The following is a 27,116-nucleotide window of genomic DNA, read 5'->3' on the forward strand; positions in this document are numbered from 1 at the left end:
GAAGTACCAGATTGACAAAAATTGATTTTTCAATATGGCCGCCTTGCCATGCCCATTTTTGGGCGTGCAACGCCCAAATGCAATCCCAAACTAGTTTGTCTTAAAGATGCTGCATAACAAGTTTCATCAAATTTAATCAATATTTGTGACTTTTAGAGCGTAGACGTCGAATTGTTTACAGACGACAGACAGACGGACGACGGACACTGGGTGTCGACAAAAACTCAGCTGGACATAGTCCAGTTGAGTTAAAACAGTCATAGTCCAGGGAGTTCACGGTGAGGGTATGACCCCAATTCTCTAAGTAAATATTTATGACATAGCACCACTCCTGGTAGAAGGGGGTATGACAAGTTGTACTACGATATACCAATTCTGGAGAAATTAACCCATCCATAAGGCCAGGTTCAAAAGGTTATTCGCTTATGTATCACATTAATTAAACACCCTGTACAGTCGTTTCTATTTTCTGCAGAACGATTCAAAAATGGAATTTGCATGATGAAACTTCGGCTGTGATCATACAGCACTCAGACGCCTCAATCTCCAAACATCAATAACGAATTCAATACACAGATTAATGTCCAAACAGGTAGAAAAGAAAAATTATGGCAACATAGTACCAAATGTTTTTATTGGTCCAAATGACTACGCCTACAAATCATGTACATTGCACAGGAATTCAGTCGCTTGCGATGGTTCAGCTTTCTACGCAAGGACAATACTGAAGTGCCAGGCGGTCAAAGTCGTTCTCCTAAAATGTGAGCACGAAAGAGGAACAGGGAGGGGAGAATTATATATATATATATATAATGAGCAGAATGAGCAGGCAATATACACAACCACAATTCAAACCTTTCATGCTCACTTCCTGGTGAAATATAATTTTAAAAAATCCTATTAACCTATAAGGTGTTCATATTTAAAGGCGACACCAGGAATAAATTTTGATTAGATGAACACCGTCTTATTTACAGATTTGAAGTACAACAATGTAAAGAAGAATTGGCATCCAAGGATGACCGTTTCTCGCTCATTCTGGGCTTCTCAGGATATAATAAGCAAGTCAGTGATTGAGACACAATTGACTCGGCCATTTGGCAAAATGAATGCGACCTTACAGGAGGAAAAGAGTGTCAATTACCTTAGCCAGGTACTCTTTCACAAAAGGGTGACTCCGTTGGCCGTCCTTCATCTGTAAGAGGTACCGATTGGAAACCTGGAATGAAGAGGCATTTACACAAGTTTAAAAATATATATCAGAGAAATCACCAACAAATAACTTTCTTCATTCAAATTCTCTCTGAAAATTGTCCACAATGATTAACTGGAACGAATCTCAATCCCTGCGTTACTTATCGAATAAAATCCAACTGTAAAATCGATTCAAAACATGGACTCTGCTAGTGGAGTCCATATAGAAGTAATCCTTGACTTTAATACCAAGTTGGGCGTTCCCTTGCAATTTTGTGGAGGTAATCGGGGCATCTTAACCTTTAAACATTTACAATGCCAGTGTCATATTGATGACGAAATGCTGAAGCTGTGTACGAAACCATTTACAAAACGATCCGACATGGAATGGCAATGTGTATATTTGCCAAGTTTAATTACAAACAATACTTCTTCTTCTTCTCAGTGGGCTGCCATTGTCCAAGGTAAACATGGACTACATGTCACGGTCCACATCACTTTACGTTGCATTCCTGTTTCTACCAATGCGCTCCGAAAAATGCTCATTTGAGGCAAGACATCTACGAACCAGTCAGAGAAGAGTACCCGGCTAGTCGTGTTTAAATGCACACTTCTGGTTCATTCCCTGTAATCTAAAGTTGTTGTTGCTCTTTAACGACCACTATTATCCCACCTTGTGGGGTCGGCCGAGGGAAGCCTGGCCCAAGTCTTTCACGAACCGGCCTGCCAGGTCTGACATTCGCCTAGTTCGGGCAGGAATTTGGCCATGGTGCCGGTGATACTCGCCTACTCTTTGCGAGGGACACTATGGGATCTTTAACATCCACCAACCCATGCTGGCGGATGGGACTCCTAGTTTATTGTCCATCCGAGGGACAGCACACACAATGATGAATCACCCTGCCTGTAAAACACCGAACTGACAGTTTATAGCTGGGTCGGGATTCAAACCCAGGCTAGACAGCCTAAAGGCGAGTGACCCTGTAATCTAAAGTGATCGTGGAAAATTTTCTGGATTATTCGATTCCCGACTGCTTAAGTTCCTCGAATAAATGCACTCAAACAAAATCTACTAATGCTCATTTGGTATGCAGTACAACAATGATTTGTAATGGTAGCAATATGGGGTACAAAACGATAAGGGCAATCCATATGTAACAAAGCACAAATTTGATTTGCCAGCACTTAAGCTTAGCGTAGCGCACTCGTGCATGTACAATTCAAAATGAACCACGGGCATTTGTACATGGTGACCTTTTTAGCTGCGACGAGCAGCTCCATGAGAGGACCGCGTTGTTGTTCTTGTTGTTGGGGTGCCTTTTTGAATAGCGCATGCGCATACACTCGGACGTGCGTTGGTATGAGGTAAGAACATCGTGGACTAAAATCGCGATTTGTTTGAAGAAACCAGAATAAATTTAGCAAGACAACATGAATGTTTTCATATCAATCTCGCTTCACAGAACTTGACACAAATTAGGTGTAATTATTGAATAGCGCATGTGCATACACTCGGACTTCCCCTACCGACCAAGCCATTTCAAATTATCTCTCTGCCACCCAGAATTAACATTAATAAATAACATTAATACAACATGCATTTTAAAGGCCATTTTCCCGACGAGAGCGGGGGTTAGCCTTGCGGTCCCCATGACAATCTTCTCCATTTTGCCCTATTTTCTGCATCTCTCCTTGTTAACCCCCTTGCCCGCATTTCTTCTTCCACCATCTTTAGCCAAGTCTTTCTCCGTCTTCCCCGTCCTCGACTTCCTTCTACATTCATTTCCATCACTCTTCTCAACCAGTCACTTTCATCCTTCCTCAACACATGACCAAACCATCTCAACCTGTTCCTCTTCACAGCATCAATCACAGGCTCTATTCCTATCATCTTTCGCAATTCATCATTTGTCTTCCTCTCTCTCAACGATACTCCGCACATACTTCGAACTATTCGCATTTCCACCCTTTCCAACCTTCGTTGCTGCTCCACGTTCATTACCCATGTCTCGCTCCCATAAATCATAACACTTCTCACACATGCAGCATACACCTTTCCCTTCAGCTTCAACGACACTCCCCTCATCATCAGCACGCCACTCAGTTCCCGAAACTTCTTCCATGCACATCTCACTCGAGCAACCGTTGCCGAGTCTGATCCACCTTCTCCATTCAGCATGTCTCCGAGGTAGCAAATGTTTTCACACCTTCCAGCTTCACGCCGTCTCCAAGATCCAACTCAACATTTCCTCCATCTGCAGCTCCCTCTGTGCACACCTTACATTTGAATGTAGCTGCCACACTGGTTAATGACCCTCTCAGACCACTACATTTTTGATGAACCCACTCAGCGCACATTGTACATTGAATGGAGTTCACACCGACACCCTTCCTACACACAGCACAGGGCCACTTCCCAGTTCTTTCCACCTCACCACATGCTTTACCACTTGCCATCACCTTCGTCTTTCCGAAATTCACCTTCAGACTCTTTGTCTCCATACATTCCTTCCACTTGTTCATCTTTTCCTTCAGTCCATCCATACTTTCCGCATTCAACACCAGATCATCTGCATACAACAACTCCCACGGTAAACCCTCCTTTACGTTCTGAGCCAGCACCTCCATCACAGCTACAAATAGTAGTGGACTTAGTACCGACCCCTGATGCACTCCCACCTTCACCTCAAACTCACCACTGTTCCCGCCCTTCGTCCTTACAGGTGTGCTTGCTCTTTTGTACATTGCCATCACTACTCTGATCTACCATTCCTCCACTCCTAACTTCCTCAATGCCCATGTCAATACTTTGTGTGGAACCCTATCGAATGCTTTCTCCAGATCAACAAACCCAAGAAAAAACTTCTTCCTCTTCTCCATGTACTTCTCCTGCAACTGCCTCACAATGAAAAGCGCGTCTGTCGTTCCTCTTCCTGGCATAAATCCAAACTGCATTTCGTCGATCTTCACTTTCTTCCTTATCCTCCTCTCCAACACCCTTTCCAATACCTTCATTCCATGCTCCAATAACTTTATCGCTCGGTACGAGCCACACTCCAGAGGCTCACCTTTCCCCTTGTATAGAGGGACGAGGGTACTCAGTTCCCAATCCACTGGAATGCGGCCTTCTTTCACCACCAGATTACAGATCTCTGTCATTCTCTTCACACCCCAACTTCCTGCTGCCTTCAACATATCTCCCACAACTCCCGTCGGCCCTCCTGCTTTTCTACCCTTCATTGCTTTTATCGCTTCCTCAACTTCCTTCTCAGTTATCTTCTCTGCCGGTCCTAAAACTGGGTTACTCTCTATGTTGCCATCCCATTCATTCTCTGTATTCAACAGCATTTCCATATATCTTTTCCATCTTCCTTTAATTCCATCTGGGTCGACAACGATTTGTCCCACTTCATCCTTCAAGCAACTCACCCCCATCACATCACACCTCTCTTTCGCTATCTGCTTTGCAATCCTGAATACTGCTTTCTGACCCTCTTCTGAATCCAAGCGTTCTCTGAACATTTTCCTGCGTGCCTCCTGCGCCTTTGCTACCTCTTTCTTTGCAGCCTTCCTGGCTGCCTTATAACTTTCATGCTCTGCTGTTTCTGTTCCCGTTCCCTTCGCCTTGTGCCACTCCTTGAACTTCTTCCTCTTCTCGTCAATCCTCTTTCCAACTTCATCATCCCACCACCATGTTTCCGAGTGCCTCGGTGGTCCTTTTGTCCATCCACATACCTCACCAACGGCTCCCAACAGACTAGCTTTCATTGACATCCAACCACTTTCAAGCTCAACCACATCATCGTCGACCCTACTCAGCCTCTCTTTTAATGCCTCCCTTACTGTCACCTCTTTCAACCTCCACACCATCATTCTCGGTTGGTACTTCACCCGCCGAGCTCTCCTCGCACCTTTCACCCTTATGTCGCAGACAACTAAGTGGTGCTGTGAAACAGCGTCCTCCCCCAGGATCACCTTTGTGTCCCGGAGGTGCCCCCTATCTCGCCTACGCACCATCAGGTAGTCAACGGTTGTCGTCGACCCACCTGACGTGTATGTAACGAGCTTATTATCCTCTTTCTGGAACTGAGTATTACAAATCAACAAATCAGCTCCATCAGCAAACTCCAAAATCCTTTCACCTTCTCCATTTCTCACACCATATCCGTAACCCCCATGAACTCTGTCAAAACCATCCATACTCCTTTCCACATGTCCATTTAGGTCTCCTCCTACCACAACAACTTCCTCATCTTTCACGTTTTCCATCAGCTTCTCTATCGCACACCAGAACTTGTCCTTCTCTTCATCGCTTTGACCAACCTGCGGAGCATATCCCGTTCACCAAGATGACGTTCACCAAGAGCTTTCCAATCATCATTTTCACCATCATCAACCTATCACTCACTCTAGTCACACTGTCTACAAACTCCTCAGAAAACAGGACACCAACACCATTCACGCCCTCCAGGCACCCTAGCCACATAAACTTGTATTTCTGTCCCTGCCGACCCTTCACCATTCTCACACCACTTCCCTTCCATCTCGTCTCTTGCACACAACATATGTCCACTCTTCTTCTGACCAATACTTCCACCACTTCTCCTGATCTCCCTGTCATTGTCCCTACATTCCATGTCCCAAACCTCAGAAACCGATCTCCACTTCGGGCTGTACCCTGCCCATATGTAGTTGTAATTGTCATGGTTCTATTTTTTGAGGCAATGTTTTTATGGCCGGATGCCCTTCCTGACGCCAACCTTCTTAGTCGTCTCTTACGACACGCAGGGATACGGTGTACCTATTCTAATCCAGGGTATACACTGGGAAACGTTTAAAACATGGAAATTCTGTGGGGGTGGGGGGGGGGGGGGGGGCGTCAGCATCACGGCTGCGGTTTAAACATATTTAAACAAAACCATCTATCTATAATTCCAGTAATCTCTGTCTGTGTGTGTGCGTGTGTATGCGACCGCTGTTTCTCGACAACTACCGGTCCGATATACTTGAAACTTGCCAGGTATATTGCTGGGGACCCGAGGATGTGCCTTTTCAAGGTTTCATATTAATCGGACAAGTAGTTACCGAGCTATGTCCAAAAAACGATTCAACCAATCAGAGAGCAGCGAGCTATCACGTGTGCCGAACGTGCCGAACAGACTCTGTCTCGGACGGCACATTTGAGAGCGTATTCATTTATTTCACGTTGGCAAACTATGTTGGCGTTAAACTATGTTTTAAAACTAATTAAAACTACTTTGCGATTCATCGTAACTGCGATTCGTAACTGCCTTTCGCTTTGGCTTTGCGAATGGACCAAACCATTTCATGTAAATAGAGGGGGGGGGATTGTCACCGTACTCGCAAGCCGCTCGCTTTGGACCAAACCATTTCATGTAAATAGAGGGGGGGGATATAATTTTAGATATAGATATAGTACGGGCATGCCCTAGTGAAAAACAATCTGGGAAAAGTCTCTAAGTGAGAACGTGGATTTGAGAAAGCAGGAGCAGAGGTGGAAGAAAAACGAGATATAGGGGGCGGGGCACAAGTCGAGACGAGGAGGAGAGCGAACAAGCACGTGTCCGGGAGGAGAGAGAGAATTAATATAGAATTTTTTTGTTCGTTTGTTTATTTGTTTGTTCTGTTTTCAAAACGCTGGACAAAGGGCAAGATGTTCGTGAGAGGTCGGGGGGAGAAAAGAAAATCAAAGAAACAAGCAAATACTATGAAGGAAAGAACCCATATTCACAAAACACTGACGGGGGGGAGGGAGCCTGGAGAGACCAGGCCGCACGAGGCGCGCACGAAAAAACGACTAATTACACACAAATTTGCAACAACTACAAAACCAAATAGAAAAACACACACACAACAAAATACCCAGCGGAAATTTGACAAAGAAACGAACGGGAAAACACTCAAACTTTGATGCCGTGGAGAGATCGAAGCAAGCCTCGTCACTCATTAATAAATAACATTAATGAATTAACATTAACATTAACAGAAATAACATTCACGTCCATACATTATATGTAATCAGTTGATGAAGCATGTTGCGTCGCAAAACAAAGGACAAGACCAGAACTGAAAGACAAAAAGACGCTAGTGCATGCGTATAATTTAATGACTGGTCGAATTTGGTAGCGCATATTGCAACGGATATCCTCATGATTCTACACGTCGCAGCTGGTGACCACACTGTGGTTATTTTTCTCTTGTTTATTTACAAGATCGAGGCTTATGGAAGAGCAATGTGACAGGGAAAAGGCAACAAACTGAAAAAGGAGCAGCGGAGCCACAGTTGGACACAAAGCAAGGGAATGAACGAACAAGAAAACAAGTACAGTTACATTCAAAGTACACCGCCCCCATGTCAAATAAATATACTCCAGCGCTGCATTGCCGGGGAGCCTTAGGCACCTGGCGATACTGCCGTGCAGCTCATAGAGACTGTATTGGGAGGGAGAGGTGTACAATAATTGATTGATTAATTGCATAATTAAAATCAATAAATAATCATCATACAATATTTTCTTAAACAATTGGCTAATATCATACCTAAACCACCAATGCTTCATCCGAAGGTGTAACTTTTTGAAGATTAAATAAGTCATTAATCGAAAAAATTAAATAATCACTTGATTAATCAATCAATAATTAATCGATTAATTGATTAATCAATAAATCAAAAACATCCTTTATAGCCACATCACTTGGTTACTGTCGTGTCCAAATAACAGCTTCCTAGCTCAAAAGGTGCCCGAGATATTGCCCAGATGAGAAATAAAATAAACAAATGATTAATAATGAAAACAAATAACTAATAATCATAAAATAAGTAATCAATTGGCTAATAGAATACCTAAACCACCACCGTTTCATCCGAATCCATAACATTAAATTTTTTAAAATAAAGTCATTAATCGAATAATTCAATAATTAATTCATTAATCAATAAATCAAAAATTGCCTTAGCCAAATCACTTGGTCATTGTCGTGTCCAAATATCCGCTTCCTAGCTCAAAAGGTGGCTGAGACAATGCCTAGAAGAGAAAGGAAATAAATAAGTACTTAATTAACTGATAATAATTAACGAATGAATTAATCGATTAATCAAAAAACAAAAAATACTGTTTTTGCCAAAGCACTTGCTCACTGAATGAATGAATGAATGATTGTTTTCAGGCCATTTTTCCCCGCTAGAGCAGGGGTTAGCCTTGCGGGCCCCATGACAATCATGGTTCCCTGTTTGAGGCAATGTTTTTATGGCCGGATGCCCTTCCTGACGCCAACCCTTGGTCACGCTCTTACGATGCGCAGGGATACGGTGTGCCTATTCTGAATCGGGGTACACACCGTGATCATTCATCCCAGCAAGCTGGTACTCAATTTGCCGACCTCGGAAGGATGACAGGCTGAGTCAAACCCCCTGGCGTTAATTCAGCGATCGACCGGGATTCGAACCCAGGATCCTAGGATCTCAAGCCGGCACCCTGACCGCTAAGCCAACGCCAGGCTTACAGCACTTGCTCACTATTGTGCCAAAATTTCAGCTTCCTAGCTCAAAGGATGGCTGAGATATCGCCCGGACAAACAAACAAGACGACGTCATGCAGAGCACAATACTTTAAATCCGCACGCCCCCACCCCCACCTCCCCAAAAGGTTTCCATTGATTCAGCAAATTTTCCATTTCATCAAGATTAAAATTGACGATCTTGATCAAGGCTCGGGTCAATAGGATGAAAAGTGACGATTTTTCAGATGAAAATTGACGATTTTGGAAGTTTGACCTTTTGACCTCAAAAATATGTGGTTTCCCAATTCAGTGAGGTACTATACAAATGCTGTTCTATTTTCAAGTCAATCGGATGAAAATTGACTTTTTCAGATGGAAATTGATTTTGGAAGTTTGACCTCGCATTGACCTTTTGACCGCAAAATAAGTTGGTTTTCCTATTCAGTGACTCAATGTGCAAATGCTGTTCAATTTTCAAGTCAATCGGATGAAAAATGGCGATTTTAGAAATTTGACCTACAGATGACCTTCGACTTCAAATCAATAGGCTTCTCATTTGTGACGACCTCAACAACTTGGTGAAGTTTCATGACGATCGGTTTAAAATTGTGACCTGCAGGCTGGTGACAAACAGAGAATAACAAACGCAACCGACCAATATACTTGAAAAATCTTCGATTTTGCAAGTAACAAGAAACTGAGTAACAGTAAACTGAGCAAGTAACAAGAAAACAAGAAACTGAGTGAAAACTGAGTACTCCCTTTCGGCGCGCGTCATTGCCGGGCCTCCTTCGGTGCCCGGCAAAGACGTCATGCAGCGCTTGGAGATGGCATAGGAAAGGAGCGGTGTACAATAAGTTACGCAAATAGTACATTAATGATAAATTGTCTCGTACATCAGCTTAGCAGCAATTGATACTCATGATAGGTAAGTAGCTGATACACCACATTGTGTGGACATTACAAGAGCAAATCACAATCAACTGAAAACAAACTCTCAGAGGTCAAACATCTTGACCATAGAGTTTGCCTGCAGCTGAGACTTGAGATTATGAGTGTTGATGGTGGTCCACACATTACAAAGTTAGTAGTTTTGTTGGGAATTTTTTTAACGTGGAATTTGGATATTTTTTCAAGGGCAAAAAGATTGAATTGTTCCGGTTATAAAAATGAGCAGAAAAATATTTGCGTTAAGTCAAGGATCGGTGTCTGTTTTCTGAAGGGAATGTCCTAGCTGTTGGGGGAAAAAAAAATATATATACATACACACAACATAAGCTTTACAATTACTTGGTACCAACGGCAGGCATGTTTAAAATGATTTGGCCATCAAAACAGCCCATCAAAAATGTGAGAGGTACCTCTGGAGGCTTTCCAAGATGTTGAGAAATGAGAATAAGGTTGATGAGCGAGTCTGGATTATTACCATCCTGTACAGGGTATTGGGAAGAAAAAGAAACCATCTCTACAGACTCCAATATGAAAAAACACAAGCTACTTCGGGAGTTACCACACAAATCCGGGGAAGATAACATGCAAGCAAAGTTGTTGTTCTTTACTTTAATTGCCATCCCAAATCTATAATTGGGAAGATGTGATGCAAAATTTGTAATGAAAATTCTGACAAGCATATTGCATGAAAAGGTTAACATTAGTCAATTGAGGTCCTGTTTGTGGAAGGGTGGGGTGGGGTGGGGAAGGCATGGTGGAAAGGGGGTTGGAAAACTTCAGCACATGAAAAGAAAAAGAAAACCTTCTCCAAGGCCTCCTGCAGTGGTCCTTCTGCCTCTTCAAAACGACCTTGTGCCATCAAGCTGGCTGCCTGTCCATTCAGGAGCAATGGTGTTGGGTTATATTTGTCAGCCAGCTCTTGGTAGATGTAGAATGCATCCTGCAGCTTGTCTCCTCCCTGTGTACACAAAGGTGCATGTCCTGAAGAACAGGTTTCAATAGAGGCCTAGATGAAGTGCAGCTTTTGTTTCATCATCGCATTACAATACCTATGTGCTCACTACTTTCCGTACCCCATGTTATTAAATGACAATGAGTTTAGACTTGTGCTAATTAACAGGAGAATCCTTTTGTACTAGCTAAGCATAAGTAAGTGAAACAAATCACAAGAAAGAGCAGAGATTGCAGACCCTCACCAGGACATGTTTAGTGGTTTTAAGGCTTTTGTGTTAAAACAAATATGGCGGCCAAACCATGTGACCGATGACGTCATTATTTTTTTTCTCCACCAATTTTATCCATACATGACAACAAATTTCATCCTGATTGGATGAAGTTTTGTACTTGTCGAATTATGACGTCATAATGGAGGCACCGATGACATCATTAACATGTTATTCCCCATGGAGAGTTCTTTACAATGAGCCATGTCTCAATTTTTTTCTATGCAGTGCTTTTGGAGATTATAGAGCTGCAAATGTTTTCGTTTTTTCCAAGATGGCGCCCATACCAAGTGACCTATGATGTCATAATTATCATTAAACCATTCGACAGGAAGAAGTGCACCTATGGTGAAAAGTTCTTGTCAATTGGACCAATGGTTGCAGAGAAAATCATATTTATTCCGTGCGGACAAACAGAGACAAACCAACAGACAGACGGACTCAAATGCAATGCCCTCTCCTCTGGTGAGGGTAACTATACCAAAGTCAATGGCATGCCATCCCAAACCCCCAGGAATGACGATCAAATTTTGAGTTAAAAATAAATAAATCCATTTTTACCCCTGTGGACCCAAGTCCCCACCCCCTGTTGCGTGGACCAGCAGGCCAATCCAAAAACTCCAAACATATTTCATGCGTCCCCCAATGTTAATATACAAAGTTAATATAATTAAATGTTAATACAATTAATTTCATATACAAAGTTTCATTCAAAAATGTGCCTGAAATTGCATGTTTAGGTGTTTGACATTTTTAGCCCACCCTCTCGGAAGGGGCCCAAAATGATACTGCTCTCACCTTCTTGCCATGCGGTGATCATACCTACGTTTTTTTTTGTTGTTGTTGTTTGCACGCATGTTTTTTTGCACCCACGTACGGGCACGCCCTAGGATGTTTACACACACACACCCCTACACAAATTTTTTTTTTTTTTTTTTTTTGGCAAGGAACGGGCACCCACGTACGGGCACGTCCTAGCTTATATATAGTACGGGCATGCCCTAGTAACTACCTAATTTGGTGAATTTCTGCCCAACCGTTTGAGGAGACCACGTGACGCATGGACAGAGAGTAGATTACAATGTCTGCCTTTTTTTTTTTTTAAAGTGTGGGGATAATGTCAACAACTATGACATTCTCCAGCTACCACTTTGTATGCTTTGCGGTGGGGATAGGTGCTCGATTTGCAAAGCGAGGTATTTTATTTTGGGTCATAATGGAAAAATTATATTGCAATCAGAAGAGGATCATTAGAGAAGAGAAAGAAGAAACGGAAGCACAAGGAATCATTGACATACCATAGATAAGTGTACCATAGCTTGGGCCAGCTGTGTTAATGTTGCATCCTCATCTCGATCCTGCATCTTCTTTAGTTCCTTCCTGCACATTTGGATCATAATGGGTCACGTGTATCCACAGAGCTGACCACAGTGATGCTTTACGACTCCAATGTAACTACTCGACCATTGTGACCTTCACATTTGTTTTTTCCCATTGAGAAGTTATGTCCAAGCTTTTGAAGATTTATGATCAACGATGAGTAAACTATTTATATATATATTTTAATTCTGCAGCTGTCTTCCAGGTGAATCCCCTACACCTTAAACCGTCTTCCATAAATCCCTCCTGAACAATTAAACATATAACGCAAGGTAGTACAGAAAAGGTCTTTAACCAAATATGGTGCTTCCAATGAAATAATCTACCATAATGAGGGGTCTTTTCTACTCATGTTCTATATGGAACCTCCTCATGGGACTAATTTAAAGCTTAACGCAAAAAAAAATCCTTATACTGGGAAGGCCAAAGTTATTAGGGAGGGGGGGGGGGTGAGGGGGGGTGGAGAGTGGGGAGGTGGGGAGTAAAGTTTTTCTTAATGTTCAATTCTCCCGACTGCCCTGGAAACTATTGTGTGGGCCATAGACACACAGACAGATAATGCATGTTAGCCAGAATCCATCTTAATGAGCAGGAAATAGTGATATTTTAAAACATTTCTTTATGAAAAGAAGCGCAGCAGGATTTCTCACCGGGCCAAATCCACTCGTTCAAGGAGCAAGTACGTCTGAACCATCATCGCCATGCTGCATACACCACACACACCAACACTCAGGAAGCATAACACGTGGTACCTCAGCACCAATGTCAAAGGCAATCAATATTTGCAACAGTGGAGAGAATGTGTTGATGCCAACTGTCAGCATTAGGCCTCTGAGATCTTATTACAAAGTTGAAGTGAGAGTATTTAACCCTCTATGAGCCACCACCAAGATATTTGAGCAAAAAAAACAAGCACAATGATGGATGCAATCAACACAAGGTTGATTACCATTGTCTTCAAAGACACTAAGCTTAACGAGCAAGACTAGCTCTTCTTTATAAACAAGTACATTAATTGAAATAATCTTCCAAAATCAGAGGGGGGATTCAGGCCTCAGACTTCAAAGGGTGAATTAAACAAACAGCTTAACCCCAGATAAATCAAGTTAATGTGATTGGCAGAGACTAACATCGAAATACTTCAATAGAGAATACTTCATTTGGTTTGGATCATGGTACCCAAAATTGCCAAACATATGTGAAACAGGAGGACTGCTTCCAATCCACTGTTGATTTGTTCGTGTTTGAGCATTCACGTCACAGTTTACATTTGCGCCACTCACTATCACGGCTACTGCAAATAATTTATCAGCTCAAGCGTTTCATTCAACTCGAACATCTCTGAAATCTGTTGCAGACCTTGATAGCTCTCCTCTGGGCTGGCGCCCCTGCCTCACACCTTGATGCCGTGGAAACCAAGGCCTTCAGGATGGTTGGAACGACCCACAACGAAGCTGAGTCCATAGCCTATCACTTTCCCATCACAGATAGGTCAGTGGTCTCTCTTCCACTGCCTCCTTTCTGGTCTTACCTTTCTTTGTTAAACCGCCGCCCCCCCCCCCCCCCCTGGTTCCTGCAGGGCACTCACAGTGCATAAACCCCCTTCTGGTGAAACTCCAAAAACCCAGAATTAATGCTCACCTACACATTTGTTCCTCCTCTCACCCTTGCCCCATTGTGGAAATGATTTCCACATCCTGTCTAATCACATTCTCCCCTCCAGGTCTTCAAGACAGCTATTCAGCACCATCTCAGATTCAAGACCATGGTCCTTTCTACCTCTGTTAACCACCCCAACCCCCCCCCCCCCCCCCACAAAGTTTCCAGTTTTTCCTTCCCGAGTGTTTGCTCCTGTATCCAGCTTGTCCATCCCCTGCATATTCCCCTACCCCTCTCTCTTACCCGTATCCCTTATTTGTCCGTCTCCATTAATTTTGTCCCTCAGCCCTGCTGTTGGCACCCCTTCCCTCCTCCTCTTCTTTCTGCTGTTCCTGGTCAGTTCTGTGTTCCAGCTCTTCCACGAGCATCGACTTTGTATAAAAAAAGACAAACACAGTCGATTACAATTGATGTAATACAAGATGGCTTTTTATCTATTTGCAGAAATTCCACAAGACAGGCCTGTCCAAACCAATCACTGTAATTCTTATTTGGAGTAGTCACTTGTTTGAGTTGGAAACTCCCCTCCCCCCAAGCCCTCTCCCTCCCACACATCTCCCTGCTCTCAAATGTTGTGTTTGCATGCTTCCCCTTCTCTCCCCATCTTGTCTTCCGCTCCCTCTTTTTATATATTTTCTTTGTCTGGTTGATTTGTTTGTGAAATAAATGTTAGCTCTTTCACGAGCCTCGATTCAGTATACAAAAACAAAACAAAAAAAACAAACAAAAAAAAACTGCTGGACTAAATTACCAGTTTGAAGGCCCAAAATCCAAAGGCGGGCAAAATTATCAGAAGATCTTGCCGTAGTGCACTCACCACTCCAGGTGGTCTGACTGGTGCAGTGTGCGTAGCGATGCGTCCGTGTTTCCATCACAAAGATAAATGGCGGCAGCCATAAGCAAGCTCGTGGAGTCTTCCACTGCCACACCAATGGCTAAGCTCTTCTCCATCTCGGCTATTATGGCATCCCTTTAACACACACCCGACCACTTGGAGCCATGGCTTTATGATGCTCAAGATAGAGGCAAACAAAAGATCTGCATTTAAATTAACAGTTCCATGATGTTAAATCCCATATAGAACAGAATGACTTGCATCCATTGGATGATGAAGCGCCTGTGCATAGTCATGCAAATTGTCTTAACATGTATAAAATCTAGGACGACACTCTTCGATGTCACGACGTTGACCGATATGCCTCCGCCCACATCATTATAATACTTGTACCAAGTTTGATTTAAATCCATTCAGCTGTTCTCAAGTTATCACATTTTTACCTGGTATGACCTATGACCTGTTGAGTGTTGACCCCAAAAAATAACGAGTTAATGTTTACATAATTATACATACCTGTACCAAGTTTTAATTTCAATCCCTTCAGCTGTTCACAATTTCACATTTTTATTTGACATTACCTCTAACCTTTGGCTTTTGACCTTGGGACCCCAAAATCTAATCATTCGATCTTTACATCATTATACATATCTGTACAGAGTTTGAATCAGATCATTTAATCTGTTCTTAAGTTATAGACCTATTACAGAATTTGACCTTTGACCTGTTGACCCCAAATTCTAATCAGTTAACCTTCACATCATTATAATACCTGTACCAAGTTTGAATTAGAATACTTCAGCCATTCTCAAGTGATAGATCTATGATTGACTTTGACCCCAAAATCTAATCTGTTAATTTTTACATCATCATACGTACCTGTTCCAAGTTTGAATTAGATCACTTCAGCTGTTTTCAAGTTAGAGACATATTACAGATGTTGGCCTTTGATCTCTTGACCCCAAAATCTAACCAGTTCATCTTTACATCATTCTACATAACTAACAAATTTGGTCAGAATCCCATCATTGGTTCACAAGTTATCGCGGTAACAGTATTTTTTTTTAACCTAACATGACCTCTGACCTTTGACCTCGTGACCCCAAATTCTAATCAGTTCATCTTTACCTTACTATAAAAACCGGCACCAAGTTTGACTAAGATCCCTTCAGTCGTTGTCAGGTTATCGCGGTAACAAAAAGCTATCACGGACAGACGGACGGACAACCTGAAAAACACAATGCCTCCGGCGACTTAGTGAACGGAGGAATAATTATGGCAAATTCATTCGAGTTTAAAATTTGCAAACTATAATCAAGAACTACTTTTATTATGCATTGTCGAACACTCATGTGAACGTACCGTACATTCAATCTCAGATAATAAGATAGTTTTTGACATTCTACATACAGGTAGCACATCACCTGTCATGTACAAACCTGCGCGACTCGGTTGCCAAGAACTCTGCAAGCATACGCACTGACTGCAGTGCCGGTGCTTTGCTGCTGCTAATCTCATCCAGAACGACACCATACTTGCGCTGCATACACACAGGATATAACATTAATAGAAATAATTGTCAGCCATTTCGAACAAATCAACTGATACTCTGTTACGAGCGTCGGTGCACGTTTTCATGTTAGATGTGTTAGCTCTTTCTTACACGAGCCTCGATACTGTATATAAAAAAGAGAAAATACTTTGCGAAGGCCACCATTGGATCTCTAATGTCCAGCAACTAATGTCGGCAGTAGGACGCCGGTTTAATGTCCATCCGAGGGACAGCACACACACTGATGAATCACCCTGCCTGTGAAACACCAGGACGACAGTTTATAGCTGGATCGGGATTCAAACCCATGCTGGACAGCTTAAAGGTGAGAGTGCGTACCTCCAGGCCATCCCGTCAGCCCACTACGCCCAATAGACCAATATAATTCTCATAAATTCATAAGAAATCAAAACAGCCCAAAGTAGCACAAACCACGAGTGTTCCTGACCTGAGCGATGTATGCCCGGTACAGAAACACGTCCCTCTCGATCTGCTTCTCCACACTTGGCAGCTGTTGTGGGTACAACAAATAAAGAAAAACAGCCAACATGCAAAAGCTCAGAAGCAGGCACACTCTGGTACATTATATCAGTTTTGACAACAATAACTTTCATTAAATCAATTTACAATATACAGGAAGCAGGCAGTTTTGGCACCACAAAGGACATGCTGAGATGTTTCAAAAAGCTGAAATTGCCATGGGATCGTTTATTTATTACGTACACAAAAATGGCAATTTTTGAGCATCTCAAGCCATATTTAGTGGGGCAACTTAGCATAACAATTGTGCATTTTGTGAGGAAAGCACCAAATTTGGCACACTAGTAGACTATCCTATTATGAACAGATTTGGATATTGGGCCATCTCAAATTCAGCCCCTGATGGCTGTGGCAGCCATTTTCCAAAATGACACCTTCAGCTTGTTCCGACGAATTGCATCATCAATTGGCTTGGTCCTTTCCACCAGGCATTCTCTGGTGAAAGCCTGGAACTGCTCTTGGTCAATCTTCTTCACATTCCTGACGGTCTCAACTGCAGCAGGACCTGCAATTTGCTTTGTGTCGAGGACAACCAGATCCATGCTCTCTTCCTCAAAGGGGTTGCCAAGCTCTTCGATGACGCTGACAAGGGCGCGGACATCCTTGGCGAAAGAGGTCTGCACACTAGGTGTCTGGTCGTGATGACGTGTGTCCTCTCGCCTCCCCCAGTGTTGATGGCCATCTTGGAACTCTTCTATGGCCCTGGCAACTTCTGGCCCGGCAATCGTCCAACGCCGCAGGGCACTTGGGTCGTCAGTGAGGCCGACTGCTCCAGCATCTCCTTTGATGCAGGCGTTATTCTGTTCATGCGCCTGGTCGATTGGGATCGAAGAGAACACCTTCTTCGTCTTCTGTACAGTGAAGTTGCCAGCCCTGAATTCTCTGGCTACATCTGGGTGCTTCATTGGGAGTGCAACCATGTCCCTCAGGCGAACAGGGACCCACCTGTCATAGTGTGTGTGGTCTAAGGCATGGAACCATGGGACCAGTTCCGTCAGGGCATCAAGGTACGTCGTGAATGAAGCCTGCCGCAGAGAACGCACGTAGACCAGTACCAACATCTCTAGTTCCAGCACAGTTGCCCAGAACTGAAAGTTGGGAATGTCTTCTCCTCTCTGGTGACACCGGTCTTCGAACTCAGGCAGGTCTTCTGCATCATCAGCATATGTCATACGCACGGTGTTGCAGGATGTGCAGTGCCGCTGCAGTGATTTGATGAGCTCTTCTTGTGCGGGTGACGTGGGCAGCTCGCAGGAAGGAGTCGGCCGTCCCTGGCGTTACAATCTCAGCTTGCAAATCTGCAAAATCTGCAAATCTTGCAAAAATCAAATCTCTGAATCTGAGATGGCCCAATATCCAGATCTTTTCATAATGATAGTCTACTAGTGTGCCAAATTTGGTGCTTTCCTCACAAAATGCACAATTGTTATGCTATATTTAGCTTAGCTGCCGGACTATATGCCACGCATGTCCCATCCCTCCCAATACTTGTCTCTCCAAACTTGGTTCAATTTCCTCTAAAAGGGCTGTGGGTGGTATTTATACCGGATAAGCGAGGCAACTTCTTACAAACAACCCTGGCAATCCATCTAAAAGCTATAATAGCACAATAAGCATGAATAATCAACCGAGATTGCAAATTCACTGCATTTTCTGACCTTACAATGGAATTCGACGGAGAAGGCAATTCGGTCCATCAGGCCTGTGCTACACCAACACCAGATTAATTAATTAATTAATTAATTAATTTAAAAAAACACAAACAAACAAAAAAAAACATCAGAACTGCTTCACATGCACCGGCCGTGTATTCGAATCATGGTTTTGTTGTTACCACGGTTCTTGTGGAGCGCTCGCCGAGTGGCTTTAGCACTCAATTTGAAACGGTTGGTCAGGAAAGGCTGGCTTGGCAAGCGCTAATGAGCTGCTTGGTAACTGATTACTGAACATACCTCAGGGATAGTGAGAGGAAAACCCAACAAGCAGCAAACAAAGTGGAGATACCTTTGCCTTTTGTGCTTCGTTCAAGCACTGCTGAAAAGCGCCCACGTAAAAAGCTGTTTTTGCGTCAAACAGCTCGTCAACCTCTGCCTGAGAAGCCGCTACCGCCATGATGGTGTCTCGCAGTGCGCATGCGCGGAAGCTCCGCAAGGCAGCTTTTCAGATTAATTCCACGTCGCCCAACGATGACGAGGCCTCACGGATTCTTCTTCGTCTTGTATTTGATGTTTGTTGTTTTCGTGATGTTGGTGTTGTTTTAATGTAATTAAACCGAAAGAACCTTGATGGCTACAGTACAAAGCTTGGTACTGAAAAGCAGAAGAAAATATTTACTATTTCATTCCAACAACAATATTTATCCGATTACAAAGTGAACAGAAACTGCACCTGAATGAAAGATATTTAAATAAAAATCTGATCAGCTTCGTCGCACAGACGTCAAACTTGGATAATTAAATATTGTAAAACCAGGAAATTAATTATATACGTCATACACTTAAATTAGACGTTTCCTGGGTTTTTTGTGTAATTTCGTAAATACAATTCTCTTTACAGTTTTGCAGATCCATTTGAACGTAGATTTATGAAATAATAATCGTTATAAAGTTTGTGTCTTTTCGACCTGTGAGTAATAATCCCGACGTTATAGTGAGCGTTAGTGATATTTATTTATATGCAAGTTTGTTACCATTTATTTTCCGTTACTTTTGCGAAAAGCATAGTTTTGAAACAGTACCAGGAGATATGTAGTTATTTACAAAATCTGTATACTTCGAAACAGCTAATGAACAGTAAACGTTTAGTATTTTTACCACAGGCACAGAACAGGTCGGTGTTTTTTTTTTTTTTTTTTTTACGACAAACGTTGCTTCCTTATCTGTGAATGAATTTCGCGCCATGAATTCAATATGTTCTTCATGAACTTGTTGGTCTTCACTTCTCTGAGTACGTACTACGTAGGCTTTAATTTGTATTTAAGTTTAACTGAGTCGGTGTGTAAGCTTCAAGCCTTCATTGTCGATGTACTTGTATTGGATGATCCCCGACGAGGTACAAAGCAAAAGACTGATCAGGAGCCGTAAGATTTCTCCGTTCTCTGTCCCTCGGATGGAGTTAAATGTGGCGGCCCGTCTGCCAGCATTGGTTGGCGAACGTTAAAAATCCCATGGTGCACCTCGTGAAGAGTAGGCGAGCTATCTCCGACACCCTGAACAAATTTCAAATTCCTGCTCCTAATTTATCGGCGGCACAGCCGCGCTCTAAGCCAATGATGCTACCTCGTAGCCTTGTGCTGCTTACAGAATATATTTAATGTAAAAATGTATCCTCCCTGTGCTTCATGTCATCTTTCAGATAATGGAGCTTCGCAGCAGAAAGCAGAAGATTGTGAAACCATTAGGCCGGCCTTCAATATCAAATCCACGCATTTCAAAGCCTCCTAAGACGGACAAGCTGCCCAAGAAGAGGGTGGTGAGTTGCACATAGGAGATGATGGTCTTACCCATGTGATAACCGAACATAGATTGTTTGGGAACAAATGAAAAAATATAGGGGCAATACCCCTGGCGCTCACCTGGTAGAATAAGCAGTATACTGCACCAACTAAGGGTATTTTAAACCAATTTCAATGGTTGCTGGAAGACAGGGCAGCATGTAGAATCATAACATAATCATAAAGCCTTTAAACAAAGAAATAAAAAAATACCTATTTTTGGGGGCAACCCTCCTCCCCCAACCCCATATACCTCCTAAGACCCCAATTTTTCTAATGGCAATGCCTTGAACAAACATTGGTAGATCATGGGTGATTAAGGTTGTTGTCAAGTTTCATTGAAATTGCTTGTGTAGTTTTTGAGAAGAAAGAAAATACATATTTTTGGGGGAAACCCCCCGTAAACCCCCAAAGGGGCTGATTTTTAAAAATGCTGTGAACAAACTTCGGTACATCACCGGTGATGAAGGTTGTGGTGAAGTTTCATCGAAATTGTGTGTGTAGTTTCAGAGGAAAAAGTAAATTCCTATTTTGGGGGGTCAAACCTGGATCCACTTTGACCCCGGTAAACCCCCTTAGACCCCGATTTTTTTTTTTTTAAATGCCCGCTGTGAACAAACTTTAGTCACGACACAACAAATATCATTTGTGCCAAATTTGGTCGCAATCCCATCAACGGTTTCGGAGAAGTTTCAAGTGTTTACGGACGGACGGACAGCCCGCCATCGCATAAGCTCCCCTGAACTTCGTTCCGGGTGAGCTAATTAGAATTTTTTAAATAAAGTTTTGAAAAAAAATTATTCTCCATCTTGGCATTTTCTTCCTTTTGGGAAAGGGCGTGTAATTGGAATTATTCGAGCTAAATAATTGCAATGTAGTATATATGCACATAAGCAGTTTTTCGCTTCACATATGTAACCTGGGTTAATTTTATATTCAGGAGAGATCAAGGAATTGTTCCGTTGCCGAAACTCTCCCCAAATAAAGGGATGTGTCGGAAGAGCGTGTTGCACGCTTGGAACAAGATCGCCCGTAGGGTGGGTACTCTGCTATGGTAGTAATAATCATAAAGATGACTATCCAGAGGAAAGTCGTTGGCACGCCATCTCAAGTCCCCACACTTTCCATCGCACAGTTGAAAGATGGCAATCCATCCCAAACCCACCTCCTTCAATTTGCCCTTTTTCTTTCCTTAAAGCCCGTGTAGTGTCAATCTTGTTTATCCCGTGTACCCCGCCCCAGCCCTCTCCCTTCCACAGATCTCCTGATGTCCCTGTTCTCTCTCCCCCTCTTGTCTCCCGCTCCCTTTATTATATTGTTACAGACGCGGTTGTGGATGTTGGTTTACTGAGCGGTTTGGTATGACCGCGTCTGCACGTTTTCCCGATTATACTCGAACGTTGGCCGAGTCGCGCTACGCTAAATCAATTGAGGAAAAGGACACAACAGCTGGGTTAAAATGACACGACACCAAGGGTTCAGTTCTCAAGACCTCCGGAGGAGGTTATAATATTGCGGAAGGTCAGATTACAGGGATGAGAGAGACAGCATAGTAAGGTAGGCACTTAATTACGGTCTTATGGTAGCCCCGACAGACGACAGATAAACAGGACAAAACTGACTCACACGGGGATTGATGGCAAGGAAAGCGGGTAGTCGATGGCTCAAGGTGCACCTTGGCTCAGGGACAGAATCGACCCGGTCCGGTCCAGTAGATGCGGGGAGGTCGCTCAGCGCTCGGAGGTCGCGACTTGTCCTTTCAAGCTGGGGGCGCATCTGATCTCACATCCGGTAAGTCGCTGCGCATATCCGGCGGGGAGTGACACGCCCTCGGCTCGTTAGCTCCGCCCCAGATGGAATCGGCCCGCCGCTTCTCACTGGCTGCGGGGGGTTACCGGGCTCCGCCCCTGACGAGGAGCTGACAGCCAGCCCCTTCGTGGTAACCCCGTGGAGCGCATGGGCAATGGCGGCTAACCGAGCCGGAGTGAGGACGCACACTCCCCGCGCCGCGCCGCGCCCCTCTGTTGTTGTAGTTGTTGTTGTAGTTGTTGTTGTAGTTGTTGTTGTAGTTGTTGTAGTTGTTTCATGGGGAAGATGGGAGGAGGTATGGGGAGGTCCTAAACTCACTACTGGTGCCATACGATCACATTCTGGTGCAACGAAGAGTCAGAATTAATGGAAACGAGTCCTTAACTGACATAGACTAAGAATAACTAGCAAGATGTCCGAAAGTTGTCTACGTGAGATGCGGTGGACCTGGGCACGACATTTAATGGGGGAAAAAGGGGAAGGTCGGTTCTACAGAGTGTTGTTTACAGACAATGGGACTAGGGAATGGGGGATTGGGGATAGTTGGGGAGTATTGGGGAAATAGGGGAATATTTACAAGCGGATATGGAGGCCAAATCCCATATCCGCAACATTGCACCCTTCTCTACCCTCGGGGCGTCCCGACCCGATAAATTTTTACCTATTTTAGTGTGGCACTCAGATGTAGTTCCCTCTACTATTAACTCTACCCTGAGTGCGACAGTTTTAGATATTCACAAATGAGTAAATATGTCCCCCTGCGACGTTGCACCCTTCTCCTCACAGAAACACACCCACAGGATAACCGAATTGCGGAAAGAATTCGCAAACTAAACATACAGCCGGTAGGGAGCATTATTTACAAGACTACGCTGATATTTACACTATGATCCAGGACCTGTTTTTGGAGGAACACATGCAGATGTTATGCATAGAGAGAGCACGCATGCCAGCATCGATACACCAACCCACGAGTGCTCTGTGGCCTTACGGCCTTTAATAATGTGCAGAGCACCCCTTCCAAACACCAAAAGCACCACCCCATCACACAGTCAGCACCATCCGGTGCACCAATAAAGTGTCTATAAATCACGGTGTGGTGTCGCAGCCGGCCGATGGTCTGCCGCTGGTCTTGCCTTCGTGTGGTGCACTTGGCCTTCTTACTGCTTTCAAAAATAAAGAAAGGCGCCAACCAGGCCCACAATCTACTTTCTCCCTCCATCCCCTCCCTTACCTCAAATGGCCACACAGTTGACATCGCAAGTGACAAAGCCGAATGCCTCAACTCTGTGTTCGCCTCGAAATCCTTAGTCCCAAACCCATCTCTCTCTGTTCCCACCTTTCCCAGTCGAACCCAAATGCTCCTGGACTCTGTGTCCTTCTCTCCTGACAAGGTGGAGGAGTTTTTGTCAAACCTCGACTCTGATTCTGCAACTGGACCAGACGGCATCAGCCCACGGGTCCTAAAATCCTGCTCTGCCGCTCTATCTCACCCTCTCTCTGTTCTTTTCACCCTATCTTTTGCTCAAGGTCATCTGCCAGCATCCTGGAAATCAGCTAACATTACCGCTTTACACAAAAAAGGTGCAAAAACAGATCCTTGCAACTACAGACCAATCAGCCTGCTCCCAATTATCAGCAAAGTCATGGAATCCATCATTGCTTCGGATATGAAATCTTTCCTCTTCTCCAATGGCTTGATCTCTGATCATCAATTTGGTTTCAGACCAGGTCACTCTACTCTGGACATGCTGCTTCTGCTGTCTCAACAATGGATGGAGGTCCTGAATGCCAAACAGGAAATCAGAGCTGTCTCCCTTGACATATCAAGGGCCTTTGATACGGTCTGGCACCCAGCTCTGCTCACCAAACTCTCCTCCTATGGTATCCATGGAAATCTCCATGCATGGCTTGCGGACTTCCTCTCTGGTCGTAGTCAACGTGTGGCCCTGAATGGATTTCTCTCATCTCCCCTTCCTGTTCAGGCTGGAGTTCCCCAAGGAAGTGTGCTGGGCCCTGTGCTTTTTCTGGTCTTTATCAATGATCTCTCTGACTCTCTGGAAAATCCTCTCTATCTCTTTGCTGATGACTCCACTCTCTGCCGCTCCATTCCTCTTCCCTCAGATAGGCAGTCTGCAGCCTCCTCACTCTCTGAAGACCTGGACAAAATCACAGACTGGTCTAACAAGTGGAACATGTCTTTCAATCCTGCCAAATCTCACTCTCTTACTATGTCTCTCCGAAAAGATCGACTGGACAACCCTCCCATCTACTTTCTCAACAATCCTCTCCAAGAAGTTCTGTCACTCAAGCTTTTGGGTCTCACTATCTGCCATGATCTTTCTTGGGAAAACCACATTTCCAAGCTGGCCTCCAAAGCCAGTCGCCGACTGGGCATCCTCCGTCGTGCGAAGTCCTTCCTCGGCACACCTGAGCTCCTCACCACATACAAGGCTTTCATCCGCAGCTCAATGGAATACTGTTCTCCCCTATGGGCTGGTGCTCCTGCCTCACACCTGGCTCGGCTTCACGCTGTTGAATCCAAAGCTTTCAAAATCATTGGAATCTCCCGCGATGAAGCTATCTCTGAGGGCCTTTCACTCACTCACCGCAGGCAGGTAGGTGGTCTTTCTGTCTTCTACCGACTCCTCTCTGGCCTTGCTCCCCCAGCTCTCTCCGTGCTCTGTCCCCCAAATATTCCTACAGGTCGCACAAGATCTGCCAGCAACCCTCTGATGGTTAAACTGCCGAAATCTCGGCTCTCTGCTCACCTTCACTCTTTCATTCCTCTTTCTCCCGCCTGTGGAACAAACTCCCACACTCCCTTCAATCCCTCTCCTCCCTCCAGGTCTTTAAAACAGCTGTTCACCACCATCTCTTATCTTTCCCCATCCATAACCTTGATCTTTTCTACCCCCACTAATTCACCCCAGATCCACCTTGTTTGAAATTCCAACTTATTTCCTGGAAATCCTGGCAGTGTCCATATTATGTTTATACCTCTCCCACCCCCCCCCCCCCTTCACATGCCTCCCCCCCTTCACATGCCTCCCCCCTTCACATGCCTCCCCCCCAAAGCCCTCTCCCTCCCACAGATCTCTCGATGTCTCCATGTCTCTCGGTCCCTGCTCTCAAATGTTGTGTTTGTGTCCTTCCCCCTCTCTCCCCATCTTGTCTACCGCTCCCGATGTTATTTGTTTTATGTGTCTGTTTGTCTTTCTGTGTGATTAATTTTCGCTCTTTCACGAGCCTCGATCTTGTATACAAAAAAAAAAAAAAAAAAAAAAAAAAAAAAAACCGCGTCCATTTCTTTCTTGTGGCCGTCAGGGGGCCAACTATAAGTGGTTCACCTGTATGGCATAGGTGCCACGTTGACCCATAGGTCCATCCACGGGTGGTGCTTGGCCGCAACAGAACTGCGGTCCATGGTGGGCGGCCACAAACATTGCGGTCCATATGGTGTATCGATCCAGGCAGCAAGCAGCGAAAGTGCAGGCCCACAACTGCGGAGCCAGCACCTCTCTCTCCTCTCTCTCTGCCCCAAAGCCAGATCCTCGGAGGTGGGAGACAAAAGAAGAAGACAAGTGAGTAAGGTGGTAAGGGCGCAAAAGTGCACGCAATATAAGATGATGCACACTGGGGGCACATGGGAACCAGGTGAGACAGGTACGTTCCTACCGTACGCCCCCCCCCCCCCCACCAGGTAACCTACATGGCCCCTCCCTTACCCCTTACTGCATCCACAAAACACAACACTACCCATAAACATCTACTTTACCAATCAACAAACGTCCCTACTGTCTTCCCCGTTCCTCCCATAAACCAAATTCGTCTTCTCTCCCTCCTAACCAATCAAATTTGCCATTTTCAACTCTCATCAAAATTTGCCATCTCCAACTCAACATCATAATTTGCTATCACCAATTCATCATCAGTCCCTCCTAGGGAGGGAGAGATGGAATCACCCCAATGTCTCATCCACGTCGTGATGCGTCTCACAAATCCAACAGCAATTCTCCTTTCTGCAACACAAACAAAGAAAACACAGGTGTGGAGTCATCATCATCACAGGTAAGTGGCTGCGTATGGTGCGACAGGTTCATCAATCCTAACTATTTCCTAAATGACTTTAACAACTTTACATTACCCGGGGTCTTTCTCCGGCCAAACCATTGGCCCTCTTACACTATGGGTTCTAAAAAACCAATTCCCATTGGCCAAACTGTGGTGCTTTTCAATTTGGGGTCTCACTCCCCCGATTCATCTCCCGGTGCCCTCGCACAATTTCTGGGCTGTGGCGTGTACCTCTCCCAGCGGGTCTACCCACCTGCACACCTCCACCACTGCAGTTGCCTCCGAGCTTACCTGCTCCTTACCCTAACCTAACTACCTGGGGAAGGCCCTCTGGCGCTCTCCCCACTCGGTGCCCTCTCTGGCACTGGGCTACCCGGGTCCGTCCTCCGGATCCTCGGGCCCCACTGACACTAACGGCTCCCAGAGCCCACCTGCGGCCTCACCTGGCCGACATCCTCACAGTGGTGGAGTGCCCAACCAACTACACACACTAACAGGCTACACGCCCAGCCATTTCCACAACACTAATGCACCCATCCACAATACCATTCTGTCACCCGCACCACAGATGCCAATATCCAACCACAATTTACCTGTACCCTCTACCTAACACTCACACTACCCGCCCCGGGTATCCGTGAAAGGGGTCCACTCTTCCCCCATTCACACCTTCGCACCATGCACACCACTCCGTACCACTTACTCCAACTCTCTCCACACACCTGTACTTGCACACCTGTGCTCTCATACTTGGTGCCACCTGCACCCTTCTCTCCCCAAGCGCATTCGCGCTGATCCACACACTCACTACTCATACACTGCTCCACACACCTGTCCAGTTGCACACCTGTGCAATCACACACACACGGCATCATCTCAGCTAAC

General features: G+C 44.5%; 2 protein-coding genes across 4 annotated transcripts in view; one reads left to right on the forward strand and one right to left on the reverse strand.

Annotated features, from left to right (window-relative positions):
* Window positions 1-595: 595 nt before the first annotated feature.
* On the reverse strand, window positions 596-19,325 carry COPE (coat protein complex I subunit epsilon). Of its 2 annotated transcripts, XM_068122319.2 has the most exons (10): window positions 18,860-19,325; window positions 16,764-16,826; window positions 16,203-16,303; window positions 14,746-14,898; window positions 12,920-12,973; window positions 12,188-12,269; window positions 10,469-10,624; window positions 10,077-10,145; window positions 1,145-1,219; window positions 596-754 (listed from the first exon to the last, which is right to left on the reverse strand). In XM_068122319.2, exons 1-10 carry the CDS (start codon window positions 18,965-18,967, stop codon window positions 701-703), a joined length of 915 nt encoding a protein of 304 aa, XP_067978420.1. In that variant the 5' UTR covers window positions 18,968-19,325; the 3' UTR covers window positions 596-700. The 2 variants fall into 2 exon arrangements, with proteins under 2 accessions (XP_067978420.1, XP_067978421.1); XM_068122320.2 differs by lacking the exon at window positions 16,764-16,826 and having other exon boundaries at window positions 18,860-19,004.
* A 181-nt stretch (window positions 19,326-19,506) lies between these two features.
* The window catches only part of LOC137431225 (CTD small phosphatase-like protein 3), an 87,391-nt gene continuing 79,781 nt past the window's right edge, over window positions 19,507-27,116 (forward strand). For both annotated transcript variants that reach the window (XM_068122315.2, XM_068122317.2), the window contains exons 1-2: window positions 19,507-19,801; window positions 20,210-20,326. In XM_068122315.2, coding sequence (XP_067978416.2) covers window positions 20,213-20,326 — 114 coding nt within the window. In that variant the 5' untranslated portion in view covers window positions 19,507-19,801; window positions 20,210-20,212. The remainder of the gene's footprint in view (window positions 19,802-20,209; window positions 20,327-27,116) is intronic.

This window comes from Myxine glutinosa, chromosome 7 (assembly GCF_964187855.1).
Source record: "Myxine glutinosa chromosome 7, kmMyxGlut1.1, whole genome shotgun sequence".
NCBI classification, from domain to species: domain Eukaryota; kingdom Metazoa; phylum Chordata; class Myxini; order Myxiniformes; family Myxinidae; genus Myxine; species Myxine glutinosa.

Bases quoted from the DNA above. Each gene is read 5' to 3' on its own strand.
- COPE (XM_068122319.2), bottom strand. From the start codon at position 18,967: ATGGCGGTAGCGGCTTCTCAGGCAGAGGTTGACGAGCTGTTTGACGCA. The intron at 16,304-16,763 runs GTCAGGAACACT...GTGTGTATGCAG, and splicing joins ACCGGGCATACATCGCTCAG to CGCAAGTATGGTGTCGTTCT. The intron at 12,270-12,919 runs GTGAGAAATCCT...CCAAATGTGCAG, and splicing joins GAACGAGTGGATTTGGCCCG to GAAGGAACTAAAGAAGATGC.